Below are 25,436 nucleotides of genomic sequence, written 5' to 3'. Positions count from 1 at the left end.
ACAATTTCTGATCACATTGTCGGTTTTTAATCATTCCAGTAAAAATGGAACAGGGCTTGACAATTATCTACATAATTCATTGGGCCACTAAGAAATTGGGTTTCTATTTCCTCCTCTTCTATGCTGAAATAAAATACTGCCACTCATTATGATCAGACTTCATTGTATCTTTCTTTTGTTGAAGGACCACCAGTTGTTGCGGATTTGTTTCTTGAAGTGATCAGAGCATTCTATTCTTATTGCAAGGATACACTGGGTTCTGATCTTAAACTTAGTTACAGTCAAACGGGAAATGTCCTTACAAGGTATGCTTTGGTCTTTCTTTTTCTTTTTTTTGCTCTGACATTAATCAGGTGCCTAAAAAACACTACTGGGATTTGATTTATCTCCCCACCCCCACCCCGCTAGTTTCCTGCTGACCATGACTATTGTGTCATTGCATTTGAGTACCCAAATTAGCATTTCCCTGAAAGTAAATTTCATTGAAATTGAGCATTGAACTAGAATAGTTAGACAATTAATATGTCGATCAGTTTAGAATGGGCACACTGCAAGCAAATTGTAATTAAGGGTTTGGTTTTATTTGAGACTGCATCAAGCTGAGACCTCTCAATTCTCTTGATGATGACATAGGGGGAAATGGCTGCAGGGCCCCTTGTTGGATTATCAGCTGCAAAAGTCAATTGGAAATGTAGGTCCATTGATGCTGGTAGTCCAGTAGGGCTTATGGTATCATGGCAACTACAGTACATAACCCGTCTTGTGGTCAGGATGCTGTCAGAAGCATATGCAGCAGAAATCAACAACAGCCGATGAGACATAGTTCCCATTACCCTGCTAGATTTCTTATTTTGCAATATATATTTGTTCTTTGACTTCTGTCCTTAATACTTCAGAATGCTTACTGCTGAATATTTACTACATTTGTTTGACTCTTGCTGTTTTTAGTGCAATCAAAGAAAACAAGAATGCATCTGAGATAGTTAAAACAGCTAATCTGCTGATCACATCCTTAAGCACGGATTTTCTCTGGGATTATATGACCAGATGTTTCGAAGACTGCTTCAGGTAGCGTGCACACTCTCTCTCTATATATATATATTATGCTGTTAGAGTTAATCTAAGAGTCTGAACTTTGCTACTTATTCTTGACCTACTGTGTGTTGTATGTATTTCCTATGAAGTTTTATTGTTGTATACCACTGTAATACATTTTTGAAAAGCATTATAGGAATCTTTCAATAGTCATATATTTAAGTAAGTAAGTGAGTGAGTAAGTAAATGGCTGAGAGAATGGTAGAACAAATTTGAATTAAATGAGTTGGTTACTTTACCTAAAAAAATATTCAATATATCCTTTTGAACCTGTTGGACAGTTCAGTTGAAGATAATGTTTGAATCTTAGTTTTGTTTGTTTATTTATTTCATATTGTTGATGAATTGCTTCCTATGAAATTTCTTTATTTAACAATAAAAGCATAACTAACCGAAACAATAGTTTTCATATGCAGGTTTTTAAAATCTTGTTTTGTTTGTTAACTTTTTACCTTATTAAAGGGAGTCAGGTTAATTCATCCTTTATCCTTAAATGTGTATGCATTTTCATGTCTTGGCATACAAGATCCTGGCCATTGATATAATGTATAAAACTTAGGGATAATATGCTGCTGCAGTGTTCACTTTCACATCTCTTCAATGCTTGAGCTTTATTACATTTCAGCCATAAATATCGAAACATTTCTTAGCTGCATTTCTACCAAAAGTAGCAAGCAAGATAAAACATCAATGCAGTTCAGTTTCTAAAAAGTTTCTCAAAACCACGCTTTCCCTTTCAACTGCAGAAATAAATCTATGCAGACACAACTTATGACGAGGAATGTTGCAACCGTTTCAGAACTCTGCACTCTACTGATATTTCTTCTAGATGTAATACCATTAGTAAGTCAATTTCCATGTGTATCCCTGCAAATAAACTAATTATTAAGAAAACACATTTTTAATTGCCAAATATCTGATGGTGCATGGACACATTTGTCATTTGAAAAGTGTTTTTTGCATACTAGTCTTGTCTTTATTATTTGCTCAACTTTTATGACTTAAGTCTCACACATCTATTAAAGAGCTGTGGAATGATAGGTTTTGTTCGATGTTTTGTACATTTATGGACAGCTTTTGTGCCCTAGAAGAAAACAAAAGATTGATAATTTGAGCGGGGAGGAATATGCAATAATCTGCAAACTTGTTTTTACAACCTCGTTTAATATTGGATAACTATGTATGTGCTGTGTTCTTTAGCTGTTCTTTAGGTTCAAGTAAAGTGACTTCTCTAGGGTCTATAAATTATTTTATTAATAATTTACTTAAATTATTTAATATAACCTGCCATTCTTCAACAAGGCCCAGAATGTTAGCAACATGAGTAGAAGCAGTCGTTTAAAAAATGACATCAAAGTGTACAAGAATCAATCTTTATTTTAAAATGTTAACATAATAAATAAGACTAGAATAAAGATGTAATTGGTTGCCTGTATATACATAAAACTTAATAAGCAATAAGAACTGATTTCTAAATTAAATGTACGTCATTTAAGAGATTTGCTTATTTGAAATGTCTTGTTTTTATAGGAACTTTATTCCGAAGTGCAGTCTCTCTATCTGCCACAGATGCTCTGCTGTATAGTGCAATCTCTCCTTGAAAACATGGAAACACTAAGTTTACCAGAGCTCACTCATGCCTTAAGGACATGCTTCAAAGTACTTAGCAAAGTGCAGATGCCCCCTGCCTACCTAGGTACTGATACAGGAAGCTCAGACACTGTAGGTATTAAGAGATGAGTTTATGTCTATAATAAATTTTGTGAATTGATTAATCAGATTGTTAATGTGGTCATTCATTATGCTGTACTGTAGTTCTTATGCTGTAATGGGACGCTTCGCCTCCCCCCCACCCCACTATCCTAAGTATTAATCTAGGTATCAGTACTATGTTTCTTGCAAATAACACAAATATTCAGTTTGACTTGTCATGTCAAGAGTCTGATGCTTATGGTGGCTTTCTGCACTTGGCCCAAAAGGCTAAATATTCAGTCTCATACATGATGAGAGGTGTAGGTGCTTCAGTACAGTATTTTGCTATAGTAATATTAATATTGGAATAACTATCAACCGCTACAAATATCCACTTCTCAGGGAAGGTAGTGGAGAGTTTGACTTTTACAGGGAGCAACCTTGCTCCTGCTTCTCTTGTGGCTTTCAGTACCACAGACAGAGATATGCTCCTGGACCAGCTCCATCGGATGGGGATTCTGTGTTACACTGATTCTGATCCTATCTACAGGACCAAGTCCAGAAAGTTGTATTAAGAGATTGCTTTTTTTGCCCCCTGGTGGTTACACTAAGGGATGCTGCACTGTTTTATTTCAAATGGTATTTAATATTGATGTGAAGCTGCTGGGAACATTCATGAGGGCAAAATGGCATCAGTACACTGAAACTCAGCTCTCTTTCTCCATAACATCTGAATTTGTGTAATACTTAAAGCAGAATATGCCTTTGCATTTGAATAGCACAAGGATAGTTCCAGACAAATATAAATCCCCACTGTTTTCTACCAGATATGTGTCTTTGTTTCATGTAAGGCAGTGTTCAACCCCACATCTGTTCATTTACTTATAAAAATATTTATATGCCTATAAAGAAAATAGCAAAGTGGTTCACAACTGTACATAAAGCCATACAATAAAAACCATATAAATGTTCAGTTTCGGTTTCAGTTTCTGTTAATTGGTTCTCGTGGGAAACTTGCAGATTCTAGCTTCACCAATTAACTCAAGCTGGTGTCAATTTACTCTTGGCAGAAAGCCCAGGTCTGCTTGACCTAGAAAACTACTCACTCTGATTGGTTAACGAGCAGCACTCTACTCTGTTATCTAGGGAATGCTAGCACAGTTTGATGTGAGGTGTGTTAGGAGTTAGAAGTGCTGTGTATGGTTTTGAGAGAGAGAAAGAGAGGGTTTTTTTTGCTTTTATTTGTATGCAGAAACTCTGCTGGTTTTATTTTTCCTTTTAATAAATCCTGTAAATAGTTATTCTGAGTCTAGCTGACTAGTCATTACCGCCGCAACTAGCTTCCTCGCTGTGCAGGAAAACTCTGCTACGTTTGGGCTAAAGCCAGTAGGGCTATGCCTGACACTCCAAAGTTCCATGAGGTTATGGGTATTGTGCTGCCAGCCTGAGTTGCGGTGGTGTCAGCATCAACGGCGTTGGTTCCAGTAGTTCCAGAAGTTGTTGTTCTCTGGCTGGTTCCTGACCGTGGTGAGCTGGTGACGCAGCGGACTCAAGGACAACAGCTGCAGCGTGTGAGTGCTGGGTGTTGTGGTTCCTGTTTTCTCTCTCGGTGGTCGTGAGTAGCTGGTTCCGGGTTCCAGGGACATCGCTCTCAAGATGGCCTCACAACCAGTTCAGATGGCTTTTGAGCGTCTGAATGACTCCAATTACTTGCTGTGGTCGGAACGCATGCAGGCAGTGCTGCAGAGGGATCGTCTCTGGCAGGTGGTGAGTAAGTTTCCTACGAAGCCTGATGATGAAGACCTCGATAAAGACCAAAGAGCAAGGGCCACAATTGTCTTGGGGCTGGAAGATTCCCAGTTGCCGTATGTGAGGGGAATCAAGACAGCTAGAGGTGTGTGGCAAGCACTTAAAGAACTCCATGTGCGTGAGACAGCGGTTTCCAAGCTGTTCATTCGCAAGGCATTGTACAAGGCAATGTTACAGCCTGGGGTTACAATGCAAGAACACCTACACAGTTTACAGTTAAAGTTTTCTGCGCTACAGGAAAGAGACTGTGCATTAGACCAGCAGGAGAAGGTGGCTATTATTTTGAGTTCTCTCCTGGAAAGCTGGGATAATTTAGTTTTGTCTCTAGAAGGCATACAGGAGCCTGATTTATCAGTCAGTTACGTTACTGGGCGTTTGATTGAAGAATGGCAGAAGAGGCAAGAAAGGTCGGTGGCTGCAGAGGCTTCTACTGGTGGACGGTTTGGAAGGAGTTCTCATGCCGTGCCAGAGGTGAAGCAAAAGCAGCGTACTGGTGAGGAGTCAGCGTTTGCTGTTAGGCGTTGTTTCCGATGTGGGTCTTCAGCGCATCTAAAACGACAATGTCCGGAGTTGGTCAAGTCTCAGTTGCCGGTGCAGGAGCAGAGACGAGATCAGCAGCAGCAGCAACGTAAAAAGAAATTCTTCAAACGAAAACAGTCGGCTCAGCTGGTGACCGGCGAGGTCAAGATTGCTGATGAGAAACAAGCGGTCTGGGTGGTCGATTCGGGAGCGTCTCGCCACATCGTGAATTCAGATGAATTGTTTGTTTCCAAGAACTCAGCACAGCGCAGCCAGGTGGCTCTAGCAGACGGAAGTACTTCCGAAGTGATTTCGGGGGGTGCAGTTTATGTTCCTTGTCTTCGTGAATGCCTGCAAAATGTACTTTGTGTGCCGTCATTAAGGAGCAATCTGATGTCTGTAGATTGTTTGCTAAAAGCTGGGTTTAAAGTGTATTTTGAAGGAGACAGTTGCATTATTAAGAAGGCTGGTGAGATTTTAGGCACTGCTAAGTCAGAGGGAGGCTTGTTTTGGCTTAAAGCAGGATCTCAAGTTGCAGCAGTAGTCAGTAAATCTCAGCCTGATAACAAAGCTATACATGACAACTGTGTGCACTTATTGCATAGGAAAATGGGGCATGCTTGCTGGAAAAGTGTACTAAAAATGTCTGAATTGGCTGATGGGGGTAATTTAAAGAGTTGTAACAAGTACCTTGATTGTAACGTTTGTAAAAAGGTTAAAACCCACAGAGTCTCTTACCCCAGAAGTGACAGAGTTAGTGAGGCACCGCTACAGCTGGTTCACATGGACGTAATTGGTCCATTTGCTGTAAGCAGGGGTGGATCGCGTTTTTCACTAACAATTGTGGATGACGCCACGCGTTATTCTTGGGTTTTTCCCATGAAGAATAAGGGTGACGTGTTCACTAAGTTTAAAGGCTGGGTGGCATCTGTGGAAAGATTTCTGTCTGTTAAACTCAAAAGGATTCAGACGGACAGAGGTGGCGAATTTATGTCAAATGCCTTTAAAGATTGGTTACAAAAGTGTGGCATTGGGCATAGAAAAACGAACGTTTTTTCCCCAGAGGAGAATGGTGTTGCAGAGCGAAAAAACAGATCTTTACAAGATATGATGTTTGCCATGCTTGATGATGCTGATTTACCCATGTCTTATTGGGGGGAGAGCATGCTCACCGCGTGTTATCTCCAAAATAGGCTCTTTCATCAAACAATAGGTACAACCCCGTACTTTAAATTGTTTCAGAAAAAACCTAAAATTGACCATTTGCATGTGTTTGGATCAAAAGCCTGGGTATTAATTCCGAAACAAATGAGGAAGAAGGGAGATCCTAAGACCAAACAGTTAGTGTTTGTGGGTTACCAGGAGCTGGGAAAAGGTTTCCGCTTTGCTGAAGGGACAAATGGCATTGTGATCTCCAGGAATGCCAGTTTTTGTGAACATAGTGGCTGGGAGAGACTACATGCCAATACTGAGGTTTGGTTTGAACCTTCCCAGGAGCTTCATGACTCTGAAGGTAAACACAGAGAATCAGAGTCTGAGGGGGAGGAAAGTTCAGATAAGAGCTCTCAAGAAAGTGGAAGACCAGTTGCTAAGCAACAAAAGAGAGGTCGTAGTTCTGAGGAGGAAAGTGGGTCAGAAGAAAAATTTTCTCCCAGAAGATCTAAAAGACAAAACAAAGGAGTGCCTCCAGTGCGTTTTTCTCCTGATACTGCAAATGTGTTTAGTGTAAGTGCAGAACCCAAGAGTTTTCAGGAGGTGTTAAAGTTACCAAAAGAGGAGGCAGAGCGCTGGAAACAGGCAATGGAGGAAGAGATGTCCTCTCTGAATGAGCACAAGGTTTTTACACCAGTAGCAGCGCCTGAGGGGGCAAAGATTGTAGGCTGCAGGTGGGTGTACAAAAGACTTAGGCCCGGTTAGGACATATCTAGGGTTGGAAGTGTGCTGGGCCCAAGATGGCAGCTGCCTAATTAGTCAGCAGAACAAAGTTAAACAACTACTGACTATATACAGGATGCAGGATTGCAAAGGGGCAGCGGTGCCTATGGATCCAGGTTTCATAAAAACACTCCATATAGATGAGAGTCCTGAATTTGAACACCCTGATGTATATCACTCTGTAATTGGAAGTTTATTGTATATAGCACAGTGGTCCAGACCTGATATTAGCTATGCAGTAGGCATATTAAGTAGATTGGTCTCAAAACCCACACTAAATGCCTGGAAAGGGGTAAAACAAGTTCTGAGGTACCTCAAACAGACAATTGGCTATATGTTACAATTAAATTCTTCAGAGGATGAAATGTTGAGTTGCTACTGTGATAGTGACTGGGGAAATTTGCCGGATAGAAAATCTGTCACAGGACTAGTCATAATGGTCGGTGGAGCTTTAATCAGCTGGCGGTCACGCAAGCAAGACGTTGTAAGTGTGTCATCAACGGAATCAGAGTACGCCGCATTGAGTGAATTGTGCAACGAGGTGATTTATTTCAAGCATTTGATGGCAGATTTAAATGTAAATTGTGGAGAACCAGTACAAGTTTACATTGATAATCAAGCTTGTATAACCTTAAGTAAAACAGAGGGTTTCAAATCGCGTTCCAAACATATCTCTGTAAAATACCAAAATGTACGTTGCTGTGTACAAGACAATGTAATCACCTGTACTTATGTATCAAGTGAAGAAAATGTAGCAGATGTGTTAACTAAACCATTGGCAAAGGTAAAGAACAGGCGAATGTGCAAGGGTTTAGGTTTGCTGGAAAAATAATCTCCTACATAGGTGTATTTGGAGTTAATTGTTCAGCAGAATCTGTGAGGGGGTGTTCAGTTTCGGTTTCAGTTTCTGTTAATTGGTTCTCGTGGGAAACTTGCAGATTCTAGCTTCACCAATTAACTCAAGCTGGTGTCAATTTACTCTTGGCAGAAAGCCCAGGTCTGCTTGACCTAGAAAACTACTCACTCTGATTGGTTAACGAGCAGCACTCTACTCTGTTATCTAGGGAATGCTAGCACAGTTTGATGTGAGGTGTGTTAGGAGTTAGAAGTGCTGTGTATGGTTTTGAGAGAGAGAAAGAGAGGGTTTTTTTTGCTTTTATTTGTATGCAGAAACTCTGCTGGTTTTATTTTTCCTTTTAATAAATCCTGTAAATAGTTATTCTGAGTCTAGCTGACTAGTCATTACCGCCGCAACTAGCTTCCTCGCTGTGCAGGAAAACTCTGCTACGTTTGGGCTAAAGCCAGTAGGGCTATGCCTGACACTCCAAAGTTCCATGATAAAAGGTTTACATCAGAAATTGGATAGCTGTTGTGGAAGTATATATTTCTTTTTGCTTGCACAAGCCTGATGGAATAGAAAAAGTTTTTACCAGCATTTGAAACATAGAATCATAGAATCATAGAATCCTAGAGTTGGAAGAGACCACAAGGGCCATCGAGTCCAACCCCCTGCCAAGCAGGAAACACCATCAGAGCACTCCTGACATATGGTTGTCAAGCCTCTGCTTAAAGACCTCCAAAGTAGGAGACTCCACTACACTCCTTGGCAGCAAATTCCACTGTCGAACAGCTCTTACTGTCAGGAAGTTCTTCCTCATGTTTAGGTGGAATCTTCTTTCTTGTAGTTTGGATCCATTGCTCCGTGTCCGCTTCTCTGGAGCAGCAGAAAACAACCTTTCTCCCTCCTCTATGTGACATCCTTTTATATATTTGAACATGGCTATCATATCACCCCTTAACCTCCTCTTCTCCAGGCTAAACATGCCCAGCTCCCTTAGCCGTTCCTCATAAGGCATCGTTTCCAGGCCTTTGACCATTTTGGTTGCCCTCCTCTGGACACGTTCCAGTTTGTCAGTGTCCTTCTTGAACTGTGGTGCCCAGAACTGGACACAGTACTCCAGGTGAGGTCTGACCAGAGCAGAATACAGTGGCACTATTACTTCCCTTGATCTAGATGCTATACTCCTATTGATGCAGCCCAGAATTGCATTGGCTTTTTTAGCTGCTGCGTCACACTGTTGGCTCATGTCAAGTTTGTGGTCAACCAAGACTCCTAGATCCTTTTCACATGTACTGCTCTCAAGCCAGGTGTCACCCATCTTGTATTTGTGCCTCTCATTTTTTTTGCCCAAGTGCAATACTTTACATTTCTCCCTGTTAAAATTCATCTTGTTTGTTAAAACATGCAGTTAAAACATGCAAGGATGTTTTAATGTTATTCATGTATGGTTTTTGTATAGAGTAAACCTGAACATTCACATTTGGCTCCACATCTTTGCGTTATTTCAGAGCCCCACGGGGGAAGAAAACCAGGAACTGACTACAGAATCCAAAGTGCTCCAGAATGAAGATGACGCTCTTTTTCCTCCACTCAAGTCTGAAGACAGTGGTATAGGCCTTAGCACTTCATCCCCAGAGTTCTCTCAGCACTTGAGAATACCTAGGGTAACTCCTGAGAAAGATGATGTCTGGAAAAAGGGTGGAAGCATGCAGAAGACCTTGCAGTGCATCCAGGAGCTGGTGGCAAAATTTGCCAGCAAATATGTATTTGTCGTTCATCTACAAGATCCCAGTAATGGCAGTGTTCTGTCAGTGCATTCAAGACAAGGGGAGAAAAAAGGAAATCATTATCAAGCTGCTGGAAATATTTCCAAGAAAAGGAGCTCATGGGACTCCAAGCAAATAACTGTGCCTCAGTTTAAGCAGATGCTAACAGACCTATTCACTGTCCGAGCGTCATCTTTTAAACAGAAAGATCTGGATCCTCCATCTCCTTCAGAAGAGCTTGGTGGTGAAAGGGGGAAAAAGGAAGAAGAATGGGACATTGACCAAGTTATGCTTGACTTGGGAGATATGAGAGAAGACTGTAGAGAGGCCTTTGCAGCTATGTGCTACCTCTTATTGGATTGTACTACATTCCCTGTTTATCTTTCTGAGGAGGAAACTGAGGAGCTCCATTTGTCTCTCTTTCAAGTGCCTGGTAAGAGGAACATTATAATTTGCAGAAGAGTACATAATAAGGCAGTGTTGTGTATTCAATAATCTTCCATTAGAATTGTGCAAAAATAGTAATGTGATAGGGCTGTAAATTTGTAAGTGTAGGGCAAGGACCAGTTAAGGCCTAGGGCATGTGGCTTTCAGAGTGCTGGCAAAGAGCAAATAAAGCCCTGAGTGAAGAAAGGATAGCCAGGTATGTGTTGGGCAGATTGAAGGTTAAAGGATCAAATAGGCACAATCTCAGATTTGCCAGTATTTCGTTAAAGTGATGTTTTCTGAAAGAGCTTGTGCTCTTTGACTGCATTCCAATGCATATTTACCTAGGAGTAAGTCCCACTGAGCATAGTTGGACTTGTTGCTAGGTAAATGTGCATTCATACCTTGGTTGCTTTCTTCGGCTTGGCATGTTGAGGTCTGGATGAGATCCCTGTCTAATTTGCATTTCCCATGCACAATTGGCCAATGACTTTCAGATGAAAAATGGGTTGATACTTCTATCATCTTGTTTAGTAATGTGTCTAGCAATGTAATGTACTTACCTAGTAATGTTCTTTAGGTTGTGTGTACCGCCAGGGCTCTTAAGAAAGAAGACAGAAATATCAGTTTGTTTGGAGAAAGTACAAAAATATATTTTAAAAAAACTTTAATGGGATAAAAAGCAACCCCAAAGCAGCCCAAAGTGGACTAAACATGTTGAATAACTAAAGAATGTTGACTGTTGGTTAGAAAGGAAAGTGGTGCTTGTGGGGGGGAAAGGAATGGCTGGGCTGGCTAGAATCCTGAGCAGGATCACATCTATATTAGAGAAGGGCAGAGCATCTGTTTTGCAGACAGAAGTCCCCATAATCAATCCCCAGCATTTCTGGGCAGTTCTGGGAATGTCCCCTAGAGCTGCTGCCAAGCAGTGTAGACAACACTGATCTAAATGCAGCTTCCTATGTACCTATGCACTCATATTATTATTATTATTTTTTAAAAAATATTGGTTTTTCAAAAAAAAATTCAAACAAACAAACAAACAAGTGAACAAACAAACATAAATCTTCACTATATTTAAACCAAACTTAGTGACATTGTTAAGTGACTTCCTTGTATCCCCCTGGTTGAATTTCAGTGTATATCATTTTAACGGTTTCCCAACACCAATATTCTTATAAAATTAATTTATTCACTTAACATCTTTCTCTCTTTTCAATTCAGCATTACAACATATTAATTCATCACATTACATATTAAAATCCTAAGCCTATCTGGTATTTACAAGCTTTTCAAATTACATATTTAACTAAATAGTCTTTAAATTTCATCCATTCTTCCTGATAATCCTCCTCCTCCTGGTCGCGGATTCTTCCAGTCAGGTTGGCTAGCTCCGAAAGTACCTATGCACTCATAGGTGAAGGATGCATTGTAACATTTTGTGGCACTTGCATATGTTAAATAATAAATGTTTGTCAAGGGGACAAACTGTTCCGAATAACGATTGTACTAAAACTGGAGGTAAAACTATTTGTCTGCTCTCCTCAGGTGGCTGTGAATCCAGTTTTCCCCTGTGGCTCAAATCCCTGATGACAATATGTTGCTGTGTCAATGACTGCCACATTCAGAATGTGTCCATCTCTGTACTGCTAGAAGTAATTAACCAATCCCAATCATTGGCACTGGTTATTGAAGACCGAGTAAAGCGGTATAAAGTTCCTGGGCAGAACCCCTTCTTTGGAAGGCTGCAGATGGTCACAGTTCCTCCTATTGCACATGGGGTTCTCAAACTTATTTCGGAAAAAACTGATTTCTACCAGGTAATGTACTAAAATGCACGCCAAGCTGCATTATAAACTTATAAACTGCATTATAAACAATGTGTTGGGCATTGTTGTTTCCATGGAAATGGAATGCTTGTAATGTGCAAGTGGCTTAATGTTGTTTACTTGATTCTATCTAGCACTTGGGCCTCTTAAACAAAATGGCAACTGCGACCCTGGAAGAGCAGCCGTAATGGTATTATGGGGTGGGGAAAGGAAAGGAAAGGAAAATACATCAACTTGCAGAAATAGCATGGGATGATACTCACTAGAGGTACAAAAACCAAACTCTATTCAGGGTGAAGGTAGCTCAGCATTCCATTCTCCAGTGCTGTTGGCCAAATCAATTCAACCGGCCAAGAAAGTAAATAGACACGTCCTGCTGAAGTACAAATCATTGCCGTGTTAACTTTGAAAAGCACTTACAAATAATCCTTAGAAACAATTCTGTATTCAACTTTGCTTCACAGTCGCATAGAACTAGTAAAAATACAAAACAAGAAGTATATTAATGCACACGCATATCCTGTGGGGGCTTTGCTTTAGCAGAAAATGATTCTGCTCGTGCAAGTTGAGGCACCCAAATTCTGTAATTCTTCCTTGCCTGCTGCAGTGGGGCAGGGAGTTTATGTGCGATGAGAGTGCGCTGACTTGCTTTGCACTACAACAAAGTGAACTTGGAAAGAAAGAAATTGTAACATTTTAAAGAAATTATTATATCTTAACTGCCCTTTAAAACAAATATGCTTTCCAGTGGTATTCATCACCTAGATTATTCTGCTGTATAGGGGTGTGGGGTGGCGCTGTGTATGTTAAGGGTATTAATACCTAGCTACTGTGAAATGCATTTTTGCCCTATCAAATGGCATAGTTTGACTCGAGGTGTACTGTTTTCTGTGTTCACATTATCTTTTGATTGCATTAATAAACATGGTGCTGTATGATGGTGTGTGGTATAGAAAACCATGAACTATTTTCAGTAACACAGATTCCTTTAAACCTGCCTGAAAGTGTGGTTTTTTATTTTCTTTTTAATTTCACTACAGAGAGTTGCTCAAGTGCTTTGGAATCAGCTAAACAAAGAGACGAGAGAGCATCACAACACTTGTGTAGAGCTGTTCTACCGTCTTCATTGCCTAGCTCCATCTGCTAATATCTGTGAAGACATTATCTGCCATGCATTGCTGGATCATGATAAAGTAAGGTTTATTAAAGCTTGTATAGCCTAACACAGCACCCTAGTTTTGTTAGGCGGGGCAGATCACAATCACTCCTAGAACAGATTTTGGGGGGAGCATGTGTATAGAAGGGAGAAAGTACCTTTGCCCGAATAGAAATCTTTGCTTGATAGGGTGCACGGGTTAGATACCACCTTATGTTTTTGGAATATCAGTGAAATATATTTTATGTTAAACTGGAGTTGTTTTGAAAACTGTGATTAACATTCCTTTCTGCTAAGACTTTTAAGGGACTCCATTAGACCCCAGATTGATATTGTTTAAAAATAAATAAAAAGGTGCGAGAAGATTAAGGAAGATCAGTTGTGTGTGGTGGAACATATGCCTTGCATGTTGAAGGTCACGGGCTCAATCCATGGCATGTCCAGTCTGAAAAAACAAAATGTGTCTTGAGTAATGGAGCATTGACAAACCAATTGGAAACTCCTGAAGAGTTGCTTCCAACCAGAGTAGGCAGTCCTAAACTGAATCAGCCATTGGTTTCATGCAGTTTCAGACAGTTCTTTGGCGGCTGCCCTGTTAAATGTGGCTCTTCTGTCCAGTAGACAGATGCTGTCTCAGCTCCACTCTTGGACTAGTCTCCTATCCCTCTTGAGTAAATATTGGTCAAAATCTTCCTTCTTACACTGCATAGGCTACCTGTAGCCCTAGGTTGGCAAGCACTTTGGGTAGCTCATTAGGACAAGGACTGAGAAGCCTTTCCTCAAACCACAGTTTATATTTTATCCCTCCTTCTGGGTTTTGAGGAGTAGATGTAATTAACTGGATAATGAAGAGCAGATTTAATTAACCAGCCTACTTGCTAACAATACAGTGATTTTCTTCATTTTTGGAAGCATAAGTAGCCACATGTTCACTATAATCGTTCCATCAAGGCTTCATATTTCTCAAACTAAAAGGAAATAGAGCTAAGCTTTTAGAAGAATATAATGATTCATTTCATTCTGACTACTGCTATTTCCAAAGAGATCTCAAACATTTTTCTTGTATTGAGGGGCAAGTGGACATTCATCAGCATATTCTTGTCTTTCCATAATTATCACTAATTTATGTAGGCTGCAAGGCTGCAATTTTAAATCTATGTAGTTGAATATATCAAACTAGCTCATAAACATTCTTTTTGTTCTGATTTTGCTTTGGGTTTCTTTCCTCCTAAGGGGACAAGGCTGGAGGCACTGTTCCGGTTCTCTGTCATGTGGCATTTGACCAGAGAAATCCAAGGCAGCAGAGTCACTTCCCACAATCGCTCTTTTGATAGGTATTGCTATTACTTTTATGTCTATTTTGATGGTGTAGGTTTAAATTACATTTACTTTTGGTCATTGAACTGAAAAGACTACAGTTTCATATGTACCCAAAATGTACTTAAGCCAAAAAGTATTGTTGTTGTTCTTTGATGGGCATCTTTAACATTGTGCTTAGCTTGTTTTCCTATAACTCTATACAGAAACCTCCCACATTTGCACACTTAAGCTTGCTTTCAACCCATTATTGCAGGCCAGCCATAGCTTCTTCCCTACTTGAAGTGAACATCCATATGTGTGTGTGTGTGTGTGTGTGTGTGTGTGTGTGTACACACACACATACACAAACAACATTCACCTTTTTCTCCAATTCAAAGATTCTTGTGTTCACAACACCACCATAGAGGTTTCATTTTCTGCTGCTGGTCCTTAACAAACAAATTGAAGAAGGCAGAGAAGGTTACTATTGCTGGAAAAGCTATTTTTAAAATGTGTGTCTCTTTTTGTAAACTAGTCTTCCAGCTCAACATTTTAACATAATTCTAGCCTTGTCACCTTGAACAAATATTACTGTAATTTCTCCATCCAGGTCTCTGTTCGTTGTGTTGGACAGTCTTAATAATTCGGATGGAGCTATTGGTGCTGCTGCACAGGGTTGGTTGATACGAGCGCTGTCACTTAATGATGTTGCACGAATTCTGGAACCCATCCTTCTGCTTCTGCTTCATCCCAGGACACAGCGTACCTCTATTCACTGTGTCAAGCAGAAAAATTCAGCAGGTAAGATTTCACTTAAGAAGATTTCTTCTCCTTCAGGTGAAAGGTCCACCTAGTCCAGCATTTGGTCTCCCAATAGATGCCCCTGGAGAGCCTTCAAACCATGCACTAAAACACACACCACACACACACACACACACACACACACACCTCTCTCTCTCTCTCTCTCTCTCTCTCACACACACACACGGCAATGCTATATTTAATCCTGGAGGTTTCTTTAGCCATCAAGGCTAGCAGGAAGTGATAAGTCTTGGCCTTCCATGAACGCTTCCAATTCCCTTTTCAATGTGGTAGGTATCGCTACATTTTTTTGGCCGTGAATTCCATAAATTACATGTTATGGGCAGTATATTTCTTTTGTATTTCCTGAAACTACTCCTAGTCCTTTTCATGGGCTGATCCAGCCTGTAGTAGTATGGGGGGGGGATATTTGTTAGGCATGCCACCTTTTTGTCTAAACAGAAACCCCAAGCACAGAAAATGTTGGCCTCTACAGGGTAGAAGTCTAAATTTGCCTTCTATGTAGTACACCTTGACTTAGCTGCGCCTTAGCATTTGCCTGTAACAGGTACCGTGTGTGTGTGTGTTCCTCCCTTCATATCATCACACAGAACTCAGTATCTAGGGGTGAGTCTCAGACATTTAATTCTTTTTTTTTAAAACTAATAAAAATTGTTTGGCATTTCAAAAGAAGAAATAAACAATATTAGTCAATAACATAGTAGACAAGCATATGAAGGTCATGCATAAACAAGATAGTTCAGAATCCAAGGCATTGATAAAAAGGGTTGAGGTTAAATTTTTAGTTACCTGGATGAAAGCAGTGATCCTCTCAGAAGGAAAGCACAAAGGAATAGCCCAGCAATGGCAATATTTATATCCAAATTTTCTGTGAAAACTTAAGGTTTATTATACATTAATATAATTAATTGTTATCTGACCCAATTACTAGAGAGAATTAAACTATTTTAAAAGAGAGGCTATAAATCCCCAAGTATATCTGGCTACATTAAAGAAATGCAATAAATCCCAGCATTTAAATCCCAGCATTAGTATGTCTGATCATAGTCTAAACAATGTTATAACTTTTGCACATAGCAAAATACTTGGTGTGTGTCTGAGCACACTAAGAGTTGTCATTTAGAGAGTTTATTTCAGCTTTGCTGTCTTTGTGAAAACAATATTTCCTGGCTAATTGGGTACAATTAGTAATTTGTAGCTTTTATGATAGGTGTTGTCCAGCTTAGTTATTGTTCTAGGGAACAATTTTAAAGGTTTATTGTTTTAAGATAGGGAAGGGCAAACCAGAGTATCAGTATGTGAGCATGGCTTATTTCTCATACCTTGATGTGTATATGAGCATCACAAAGATACAAAAGGATGCCATCATTTCCAGTGTAAGAAGTCCAATTTGTTAAAGATCATAATCTACAAATACTAGCCAATACGTGTTAATTTTTATTTGCTGTATTTATAAATGGCTGCCCAAGAACATTGGACTCTGGGTGGCTGGCAAATAAAATGATAAAATATCATTAAAAAAGGGTTTGGAGCATCAACAATTTCAGGCCAAAAGAAGAATAAAATCAGACACCTAAAACTATACAGCAGATAGACATTGGTTCAGAACATAGGTCCCTTAACAACAGTCTATTGTGAACACATGGCACAGTTGCAAAGAAAGAAGGTCACCCGTTGTGTTCAGATACTGGGACGTGAAAGCAGCTGCTGTCTGAAGGCTGCACTTTCACTACTGAATGAGTGGTCACTTTTTTAGAAAGGCAATTTTGCTTTCTTTCAGAAGACATGCGTTTCTGGTACAAAAAGAAAAAAGTCCCTTTCCAGAAGTCCTTGGGGCGTTCTGAAAGCAGCTCTGAAGAAAGTTTGCCACTGAGCCAGTTTACAACTGTGGACAGGGAAGCCATTTGGGCTGAAGTTGAAAAAGACCCAGAAAAATGCCTGCTTAAAAATGAACTGGCTGTAAGTGATCGTTATCGGTGTGCAGAAGCTTCACCAGACGTAGACGAGGAGGATAATAGTGAACACACAGAGTCTGCTGATACCAGCACTGGACCTACGGATAGTGATAATACATCATCCTTTTCTCCTTCTCTGGACCAGCAGGATATGAGCAATGACGAGAACTACAGTGGCTCGACAGACGGCAAAGAAAGCATGAAGCTCGTTGGTTCTTCTAATGTTTATCCTCCTGAAAGTTCCAAATCCAGCACCATGCTCAATCTGGTACGCGCAGATTCTGAGAAAACTCAAGCATCAGAGTCTCTCTCAAGCGATGACGAGGTGGATTTGGAGCTTCAAGCCCTTACCACCGCTAGGTTGCTAAAACAGCAGAAGGAAAAACAGGAAATGGCCGAGGCTCTGTTTAAGCACATTCTTTTGTACCTGCAGCCGTATGATTCCAAAAGGGTCCTATATGCTTTTTCTGTACTTGAGGCAGTACTCAAAACAAACCCTAGGGAGTTTATTGAAGCTGTAGCCAGCACTAGCATGGATACTAGCTCCACAGCTCATCTGAATCTCATCTACAATCTTCTAGCCCGCCACCAGGAAGCTCTGGTGGGACAGAGCTTCTACGGAAAGCTTCAGACTCAGTCACCAACCGTGTGTCCCCATTCACTGTTAATAGAGTTGCTGACATACCTGTGTCTGAGTTTCCTGCGCTCTTACTACCCTTGTTACTTAAAAGTGACTCACAAAGATGTGCTTGGCAATAGGGATGTCCAGGTCAAAAGTGTCGAAGTCTTGATAAGAATGATGACACAGCTGGCTACAATGGCCAAATCATCAGAGAGCAGGAACACAGAATTTATACGCAACTTGCTTGGCAGATGCAAAGTTCAAGAATTTGTCCTCCTTTCTCTATCCGCTTCTATGTATGTAAGTCAGAAGTGCTATGGACATACAGTGGCCAGTAAGACTAATGGGTTAAGTGAAGAGTGCATCCTGGAGGAAAGCCTAATCAACTTTGGTCCTGATCAGATTTGGAGCGAGCACCCGTTGCAGATTGAGTTGCTTAAACTTCTGCAAGTTTTGATAGTCTTGGAGCATCACCTTGGACAGACTCAGGAGGAGGTGGAAAATCAACCAGGCCTATCTAAGGAATGGCAAAAGTCACTTAACTTCCAGGAGGCCATTAGTGCAATGCAGTATGTGCACCCACACCCTATAACCTCGCAGGGATTATTTGTGTCTGCCGTAGTCCGAGGCTTGCAGCCCGAGTATGGCTATGGCATGCATCCAGCTTGGGTGGGCTTGGTTGCATATTCCTTGCCATTCTTTGGGAGATCTTTAGGTTGGACAGTGGCACCGTTTATTGTACAGATATGCAAGAACCTGGACGAACTTGTCAAACAGTATGAATATGAAACTCTGAAAGTGTCACCAAAGTCATCTGTAAGGTAAGAGAATGTTGTTCATAAAATCTGGCTTTTTCATGTTTAGCTAATTTAGCTGTTGGTCAGTATGGCTCATTTTCTATTTGTAAGTTTCCTTAAATTATTTGTTTGGTTTCTTGGGGAGGGGAAGGATGTAGGAACATAAGAAACTACATTTATATCAGGTCCGACTCTTGACTTTCTAGCCCAGTATTATCTACTCTGGCTCGCAACAGCTCTTAGGTCTCTGGAAAGAGGTGTTTCCCAGCCTCAGCTATCTGACCCTTTTAATTGGAGGTGTCTGGGGTTGAAATGGGCAGCTGATCTTCTGCATGTAAAATACGTAATTTCACTGAGCTATGCAGGCAAGACTTGTTTCAGCTTCTCAGTTCCACCAGTAGGGGAAATGTCCCACTCAATTCTTGTGGTGTCTCAATCAGAACAGGCTTTTCCCTGCCACATTTTCATCATCTTGCAAAGTTTGTCTGGTATCCCCCCCCCCCCCGCCCAAAAACCACTGTTGTTGTCCCCTCCCATCCAGGACAGATAATCTACACACAGCTCTCTCTTTGCTTTTATGAGTTAGCCAGTGGGCAAACTCTCCTTAGATAGCAAAGCATCAGCAGATAACTGGCTGGGTGGATTAAAAGCATAGTGTGCAAAGGAAAGGTTCTAGCTTAATGGAAGTGAATGCGGGCTATCCCCTAATTTCTTTACAACACTGAAACAACCAACTGAATTGTTAACTTTCTCCCCAAAGCATGAATTCTAAAAGGGAAAACATCACACCAGATTATCCTCTTACCCTTTTGGAAGGACTAACCACTATTGGCCATTTTTGTCTTTTGGATCATCCAAATCAAACCAAAAAGGTAATGATGTTGTTGTTTTTCTTGCTTTCTTTTGCTGTCTAATATATACTTTTGACAGGTGATGTTTTCCAGTTATTAAAGAATATCCATTCAAACTATGTTGAACTCTAAGGGTGTTACTGGATTGAAACCATGACAGCCTCATATTAGGAAAAGATGGAATAGTGAAATCAAGATAAGCCACAGTTAGAAATTTCCTTATGTGACTGTGAAAATGTTCTTCTGTATCAATTTCATGATTTCAAAGATAACTACTTTGAGTTTGTTGATTTAAAATGCAGCCGAGGGAACAGTGGGTATTTTAGTTTAAAGTATGTTTATATAGTCTATGCCTCAATATACTATGAAATGTGAAATGTGGCCAGACATTTTTTTAAAAAAATTGAAATCCCAGATAGGATTTTCTTTAAAATATCAAGTGAATCTGCACCCGATTTATTAGAAGTGATATTGAAAATCTATCCTGCCAACACATTTCATTTTCCACTTTATTTTTAAATCTGATTGCAAAGCCAAGATAGCTATCCGTTATTAAGGTAGTAATACTGCTGAAACAAATTCTGATTTGGAACCCTTTTTTGCAAATTATAGGAAGTGGTATGTAGTGCAATTGTTTGTAGCCCTATATGCATAAACAAGGCTAAGCAAAAAATTTGGAATGAATTTTACAGTGTGGTAAAACGGGGTCTGATTTATAATGTCATTATTGCAAAGAACACCCTTGCTTATTTTTTATATATTATTTTGTTTAGGATTTTGAATGTGTTGTTTCTTTCCTGCATATCTATAGTGTGGGTGATCTCCAGTGTTGGTCATATTTGGATTTAATGGGTTATTTATTTATTTTTGTATTCCCAGTCACCGTGGAATGTTGACCCTATAAACCTAAGAAATGCCAGGAATGCCATTTTGGAAGAGTTTCCTCGTATCATTAACACCATGTCTCTCCTTTGGGGTGTCATAAAAAAGGAAGATTCTCAAAAAAGACCAGCTGACTTCCTTGGAACAAAAGGCTCTTCTTCGGTTTACTTTAAGGCAACCAAAGTAAGCTTTATTAAGCCTGGGTGATCTGTGGGCAGGTGCACCACAGCTGGGAAAACCTTGTCCACATTTTTCTGATAGGAAGTTGCTTCGGTTAATAGGCATTTTTGGAAGTGATTGGCAATGCTTCTGCAGCAAGCCATAGAGATAAAGTTCAGGTGCCTACACCATTGAATATCTGCAGATGTAGTCAACCACTTTAAATACATCTCTATTTGTCAGAGAGTCACACCAAATACAGAGGAGGCTTTTATCCTTCATCTTCATTGCTGGTGTCGACCCAGGATGTGGCACTGTGTAGGATCTGTCATCATAGGGGCTCTGCCTTGTAGGGCCCTGCTGCCCCAATGACACCGCAGGCTATTGACAGGCAGCCACCAGCAATGTGTGGTGTAAGGCCCCCAAATGTGGTGGGTGGAGGGTGGACTAGCCATGGATCCACTGAACAGTAGCCAGAGACAGGCCTAATGTAAGCCTCAAACTAGTAACCCCCCCCCACACACACACATCCCATCCGCTCTGGCGAATGCCAGAGTTTCAGATTTGTACATAAGAAAAGGCTTGCTGGATCACACCAGAAGCCCATCAAGTTCAGCACCCTGTTCTTGCAGTCACCAGCCAAGTGCCTGTGGAAAGCCAGTAAGCTGCACCCAAATGCAACATCACTCTTTCTTGTGCTTCCCAGCAACTGGTAGTCACTGATAGCCTTTTTGATAGCAATAGCTCTCCCACTATGCTTATCCCCACAGCTCCCTTGCTGGGAGTTAGGATTCCTCCCTGAGTAAACAAGCCTTCAGGAAATCGCCTTGGTATAAAGCACATTTTGCATGCAGGCAACACGGTTATGGACTGTGTTTTCTCAACAGCAACTGTAATGTTCATTTTCAGAAGCAACTTCCAGGTACCACATGGAAAAACTGCTGCATGATAAATTCTTGCTTCTAATGAGAAATACATGCACAATGGGAATTTAGACTCTTTCCCCCCCCCCAGTATGAAAACAAAAAGTGTGATTTAAAAATAGTGAGCTGCTTACGACATTTTATCAGGGCACCTGTCTGTAGGAAAACAAATTCCATCCAAACCCATTCTAGAAGAAATGTTTGTTTTCTTTTTTATAGACATTGAAGACTAAAATCCTTGACTTCTTGAATCCCCTCACTGGGCAGCTTGGGGTGCAACTTATAGCTGCAGTAGCAGCAGTGTGGAGCAGCAAAAAATCTCACAGGCATCAAAACAAAACAAAGGTAAAGGAGAAGAAGAAATCACAAATGTGGTGTGATAAATAGTTCATTCCCCTGCCCAATGATAAGGGAAAACTTCAAAACATCTAGAGGGTACCAGGTTGGCAAAGACTACTTCAAAGCATTTGCCGGACCCCCCCCCCAAAAAAAAACACACACACACACACACACAGCATGCCTAGTTTCTTGTTTTTCCTGTGTCTGAACACCACAGTTTCAGCTCCTGTCCATGCTTGTAGAATAGAACCAGATATTTCTGAAAAGGCATGTTACAAATCAATTTACAAGGGATGGTCCTTTATGTATGTTTTTGTTTCAGATTCCTCCCGCAGCTAGTGCATCTCAGCTTATACTTGTTGATCTAGTTTGTGCCCTAAATACTCTGAAGACAGACACTATATTGCAGCTTGTAAAAGAAGTTGTAAAGAAACCATCCCAAATCAAAGGTGAAGAGGTAGGTGTCATTTTTACTCTGTCTATAATCTCTGTTACTCACAAGTTAGGATGTTTCAATTGCTCATCGGCCTACTAATTCCTTAAGTTGATTAGTTCTTTAATGAAGAAGTTAGTGAGAGGATAAAATGAGCTGAAAGGTGGGAATCGACCAGGAGCTCTTGGTTTTTGCCTCATCACTATTTAAAGGATTGTGAGCAGCTTACAGAATTGATTAGCGTTCAGATTTGGTCAGTCACATAGTAACTTGAGGGTTATCCAAGACAGTATACAAGAGGGTATATATCTGGGATAGCATGGCTAATTTGGGATCTCTATTCAACCCCAAGTGTCTTTCAAGGAACTGCAGGTGTCCCTGGTACTTAAACAAGTTTGCTTAGAAGCAAGTCATCACTGAAATAATTTGTAGATTATTTTGCCTGTAATATGTTTCAAATTTCTGTTATTGTGTTTTCTGTGTAATTTGGTAATAGGGTTTTCTCTTTCTTTCCAGAAATCTTCTCTAGTGGATATCCCAGTGCTCCAGTTCTGCTATGCTTTCATACAAAGGTAAATGAGCTTCTAGGCTGTTATACATTTCTACTTCTTTTTGAATCCAGTAACTACAAACATTAGGTGGGACGCGGGTGGCGCTGTGGTCTAAACCACTGAGCCTTGGGCTTGCCGATCAGAAGGTCGGCGGTTCAAATCTCCATGACGGGGTGAGCTCCCGTTGCTTGGTCCCTGCTCCTGCCAACCTAGCAGTTCAAAAGCACATCAAAGTGCAAGTAGATAAATAGGTACCGCTTAGGCGGGAAGGTAAACGGTGTTTCCGTGCGCTGCTCTGGTTCACCAGAAGCGGCTTAGTCATGCTGGTCACATGACCCAGAAGCTGTACACCGGCTCCCTCAGCCAGTAAAGCAAGATGAGCGCCGCAACCCCAGAGTCATCCACAACAGGACCTAATGGTCAGGGGTCCCTTTACCGTTAACTACAAACATTAATGCATTTGCTTTCTATTCTTTCCTTTTTTTTATTGCACAGCATGCTTACAGTGATTTTTTTTTGGTCCTGATGCTGAGAACTATAGAACTACTTTGTTCAAACAGCAGGAGCTGCAAAAGAGTTAATACAAATAGGTCCCAAGTGCCCTATTGCTGCAGTAAGATATTGTGAGGCATGGTAGCAACTTAATTCATTTTACCAGAGGTAGCAAATGCGTTGCAGAAACAGTAAGAATGATTAACTATCTAATTAACACACTAGTCAAAGTGTGCACCTCTACAAGCTTTGCTGTGGTTTTCAGTTGAAGGCTCCTGGTCAAAAGTCATCCAAAAATGCAAAATAGAATGAGAAGGGAGCTCCAAACCTGCAAGCTGTAGCATTTAGGAGAGAGGCTCTTTGGTGAGAGAAGGAAAAACACCATGTAGGTTGAAGGATTGTGTAAAGGACACAAGATCAGGATAGAAAGATAAGGAGTAACATGTATTTGTTTTCATTGTAAAGACTGCTTTCATTTCAGATTATTTCCAACACTGAGGTCATTGGTTCTTTCTGTCTTGTTTCACCTCTGAAGAATGTACTACTCATTTAAAAGAATACTTACGTAATTTATGGTGACAGTCTCCAGATTCTGGATTGTCTATTCTTTTCATCTTCATTGTAACCTGACCTCCTTCAACTTCATTATCATAACTGGGTCATAAATATTGTTGAGACCCAGAAGAGACCCAGAATCTTGACACCATTTGGTACCTGGCTGAGAGAGAGGTTGTAAATCTTTCCCCTCCCTTTGTCATCCTAATTGCCCAAACTAACGGTGTCAACCTCTAAACAGGGAAAATATGCTCTTTAAAAGAAAAATATTAATTCTGTAGTGTCCCATATGGTGGAATTTATTAAAACATTTGGAACATTTCAAAACTTAGGCCATCCAGCCCTCTCGCTTAATAAAGTAAAATAAAAGATTAATTTCTCCTGAGGTACAAAGTTCCCAGTTTTGACAGCAAGGCAGTGTCAACTTTCCAACAATAAAACTGTAAAAGAATGACCCCCTGTGCTCAAGAATTTAAGGAACCATAAAAACTCCTTAAACTAATAGAACATAAAAGAAGAGAGATTGACTCACTAGAAATTAATAGGACAATGATCAGCATCCTGTTCCCAAAACAATGTTTTTGCAAATTTAAAGGGATAAACCCAAGGCTACTAGCAAACAGATGCAGGAAAAAATCACTCAAAACGAAAATACATTGCTGCACCCAGAAGGATGGCAATGTAACATTCTCCTCTAAAGAAGTAATCTCAGAATTTGTTGAATTGTACTCAAATATATACAGAACTTGCCCAAACAGAGAATTAAAACTCACAGAACTTGCCCAAACAGGGAATTAAAAATTTCCTGGCAGGATTGCCCTTGGCAACCTTATTAACAGCAGAGGAACAAGAATACATGGACAGCTTTATTACCCCAGAGGAAATAGAGACTGTCTTCAAAGACCTAAAACAACACAAAGCCGCTTGCCCAGATGGCTTTACAGCAGAATTCAACAAGAAATTCAAAGAAACCCTGATGCCCCACAGGACTAGCCTGTTTAATGACATCATAAAGGGGCCCCCATTCCTAAAACCTGGTGCTCCTCCTTCAAAATAGTCTCTATCTCTAAGCCGTTCAAAGACATCCACAAAGTAGAATCATACCGCCCATGTGATACTGACACAAAAACGTCCCCTAACAATAATGTATCAAACTGAATGTAACTGACGAAGGATTCAATGTTTTGAAAACTGAATGTACATTTGTTACTCATAAATTTTTTTTAAATAAAAACACAAAAAAGAATGCTTGGCCCACATCTTTTTTCTCCCAGGCCTTGTGGATCACTATTGCTTCCTGAAACCAAACTTTGCTTCACACTGTTATTGGGTCTGCTCCCGCTGCACAGAGCTTAGAAAATAAGTCCAAAAAGGTCATAATTAACAATGATTTCAGTCCAGTCTTGGACACCTACATGATTGTGTGGAGGATTGTAAGATGTCTGGATAGGGGACTTATGCAATTCATATGATAGGCACAGTACAGTGGTGCCTCGCAAGACGAAATTAATCCGTTCCGCGAGTCTCTTCGTCTTGCGGTTTTTTCGTCTTGCGAAGCACGGCTATTAGCGGCTTAGCGGCTATTAACGGCTTAGCGGCTTTAAGAAAAAGGAAACAAACTCGCAAGAACTCGCAAGGTGTTTTGTCTTGCGAAGCAAGCCCATAGGGAAATTCGTCTTGTGGAACGA

The 25,436-nt window shown here is 40.4% G+C and overlaps 1 protein-coding gene across 2 annotated transcripts in view; it reads left to right on the top strand.

The window, feature by feature from the left end:
• Positions 1-25,436, top strand: part of DOP1B (DOP1 leucine zipper like protein B) — a 65,661-nt gene that overhangs the window by 22,459 nt on the left and 17,766 nt on the right. For both annotated transcript variants that reach the window (XR_014009391.1, XM_081198740.1), the window contains exons 10-24: positions 185-305; positions 949-1,068; positions 1,842-1,938; positions 2,626-2,817; positions 9,400-10,090; positions 11,632-11,903; positions 12,953-13,105; positions 14,302-14,402; positions 14,978-15,168; positions 16,970-18,587; positions 19,324-19,435; positions 20,294-20,479; positions 21,598-21,723; positions 22,040-22,174; positions 22,667-22,722. Coding sequence is in view for 1 of the 2 variants with exons in the window: in XM_081198740.1 (XP_081054866.1) it covers positions 185-305; positions 949-1,068; positions 1,842-1,938; positions 2,626-2,817; positions 9,400-10,090; positions 11,632-11,903; positions 12,953-13,105; positions 14,302-14,402; positions 14,978-15,168; positions 16,970-18,587; positions 19,324-19,435; positions 20,294-20,479; positions 21,598-21,723; positions 22,040-22,174; positions 22,667-22,722 (4,171 nt within the window). In the remaining variant the exon portion in view is untranslated. The remainder of the gene's footprint in view (positions 1-184; positions 306-948; positions 1,069-1,841; positions 1,939-2,625; positions 2,818-9,399; positions 10,091-11,631; positions 11,904-12,952; positions 13,106-14,301; positions 14,403-14,977; positions 15,169-16,969; positions 18,588-19,323; positions 19,436-20,293; positions 20,480-21,597; positions 21,724-22,039; positions 22,175-22,666; positions 22,723-25,436) is intronic.

This window comes from Podarcis bocagei (genome assembly GCF_964188305.1).
Source record: "Podarcis bocagei genome assembly, chromosome: 6".
Lineage (NCBI taxonomy): Eukaryota > Metazoa > Chordata > Lepidosauria > Squamata > Lacertidae > Podarcis > Podarcis bocagei.
This window is presented reverse-complemented; position numbering and strand designations above follow the sequence as displayed.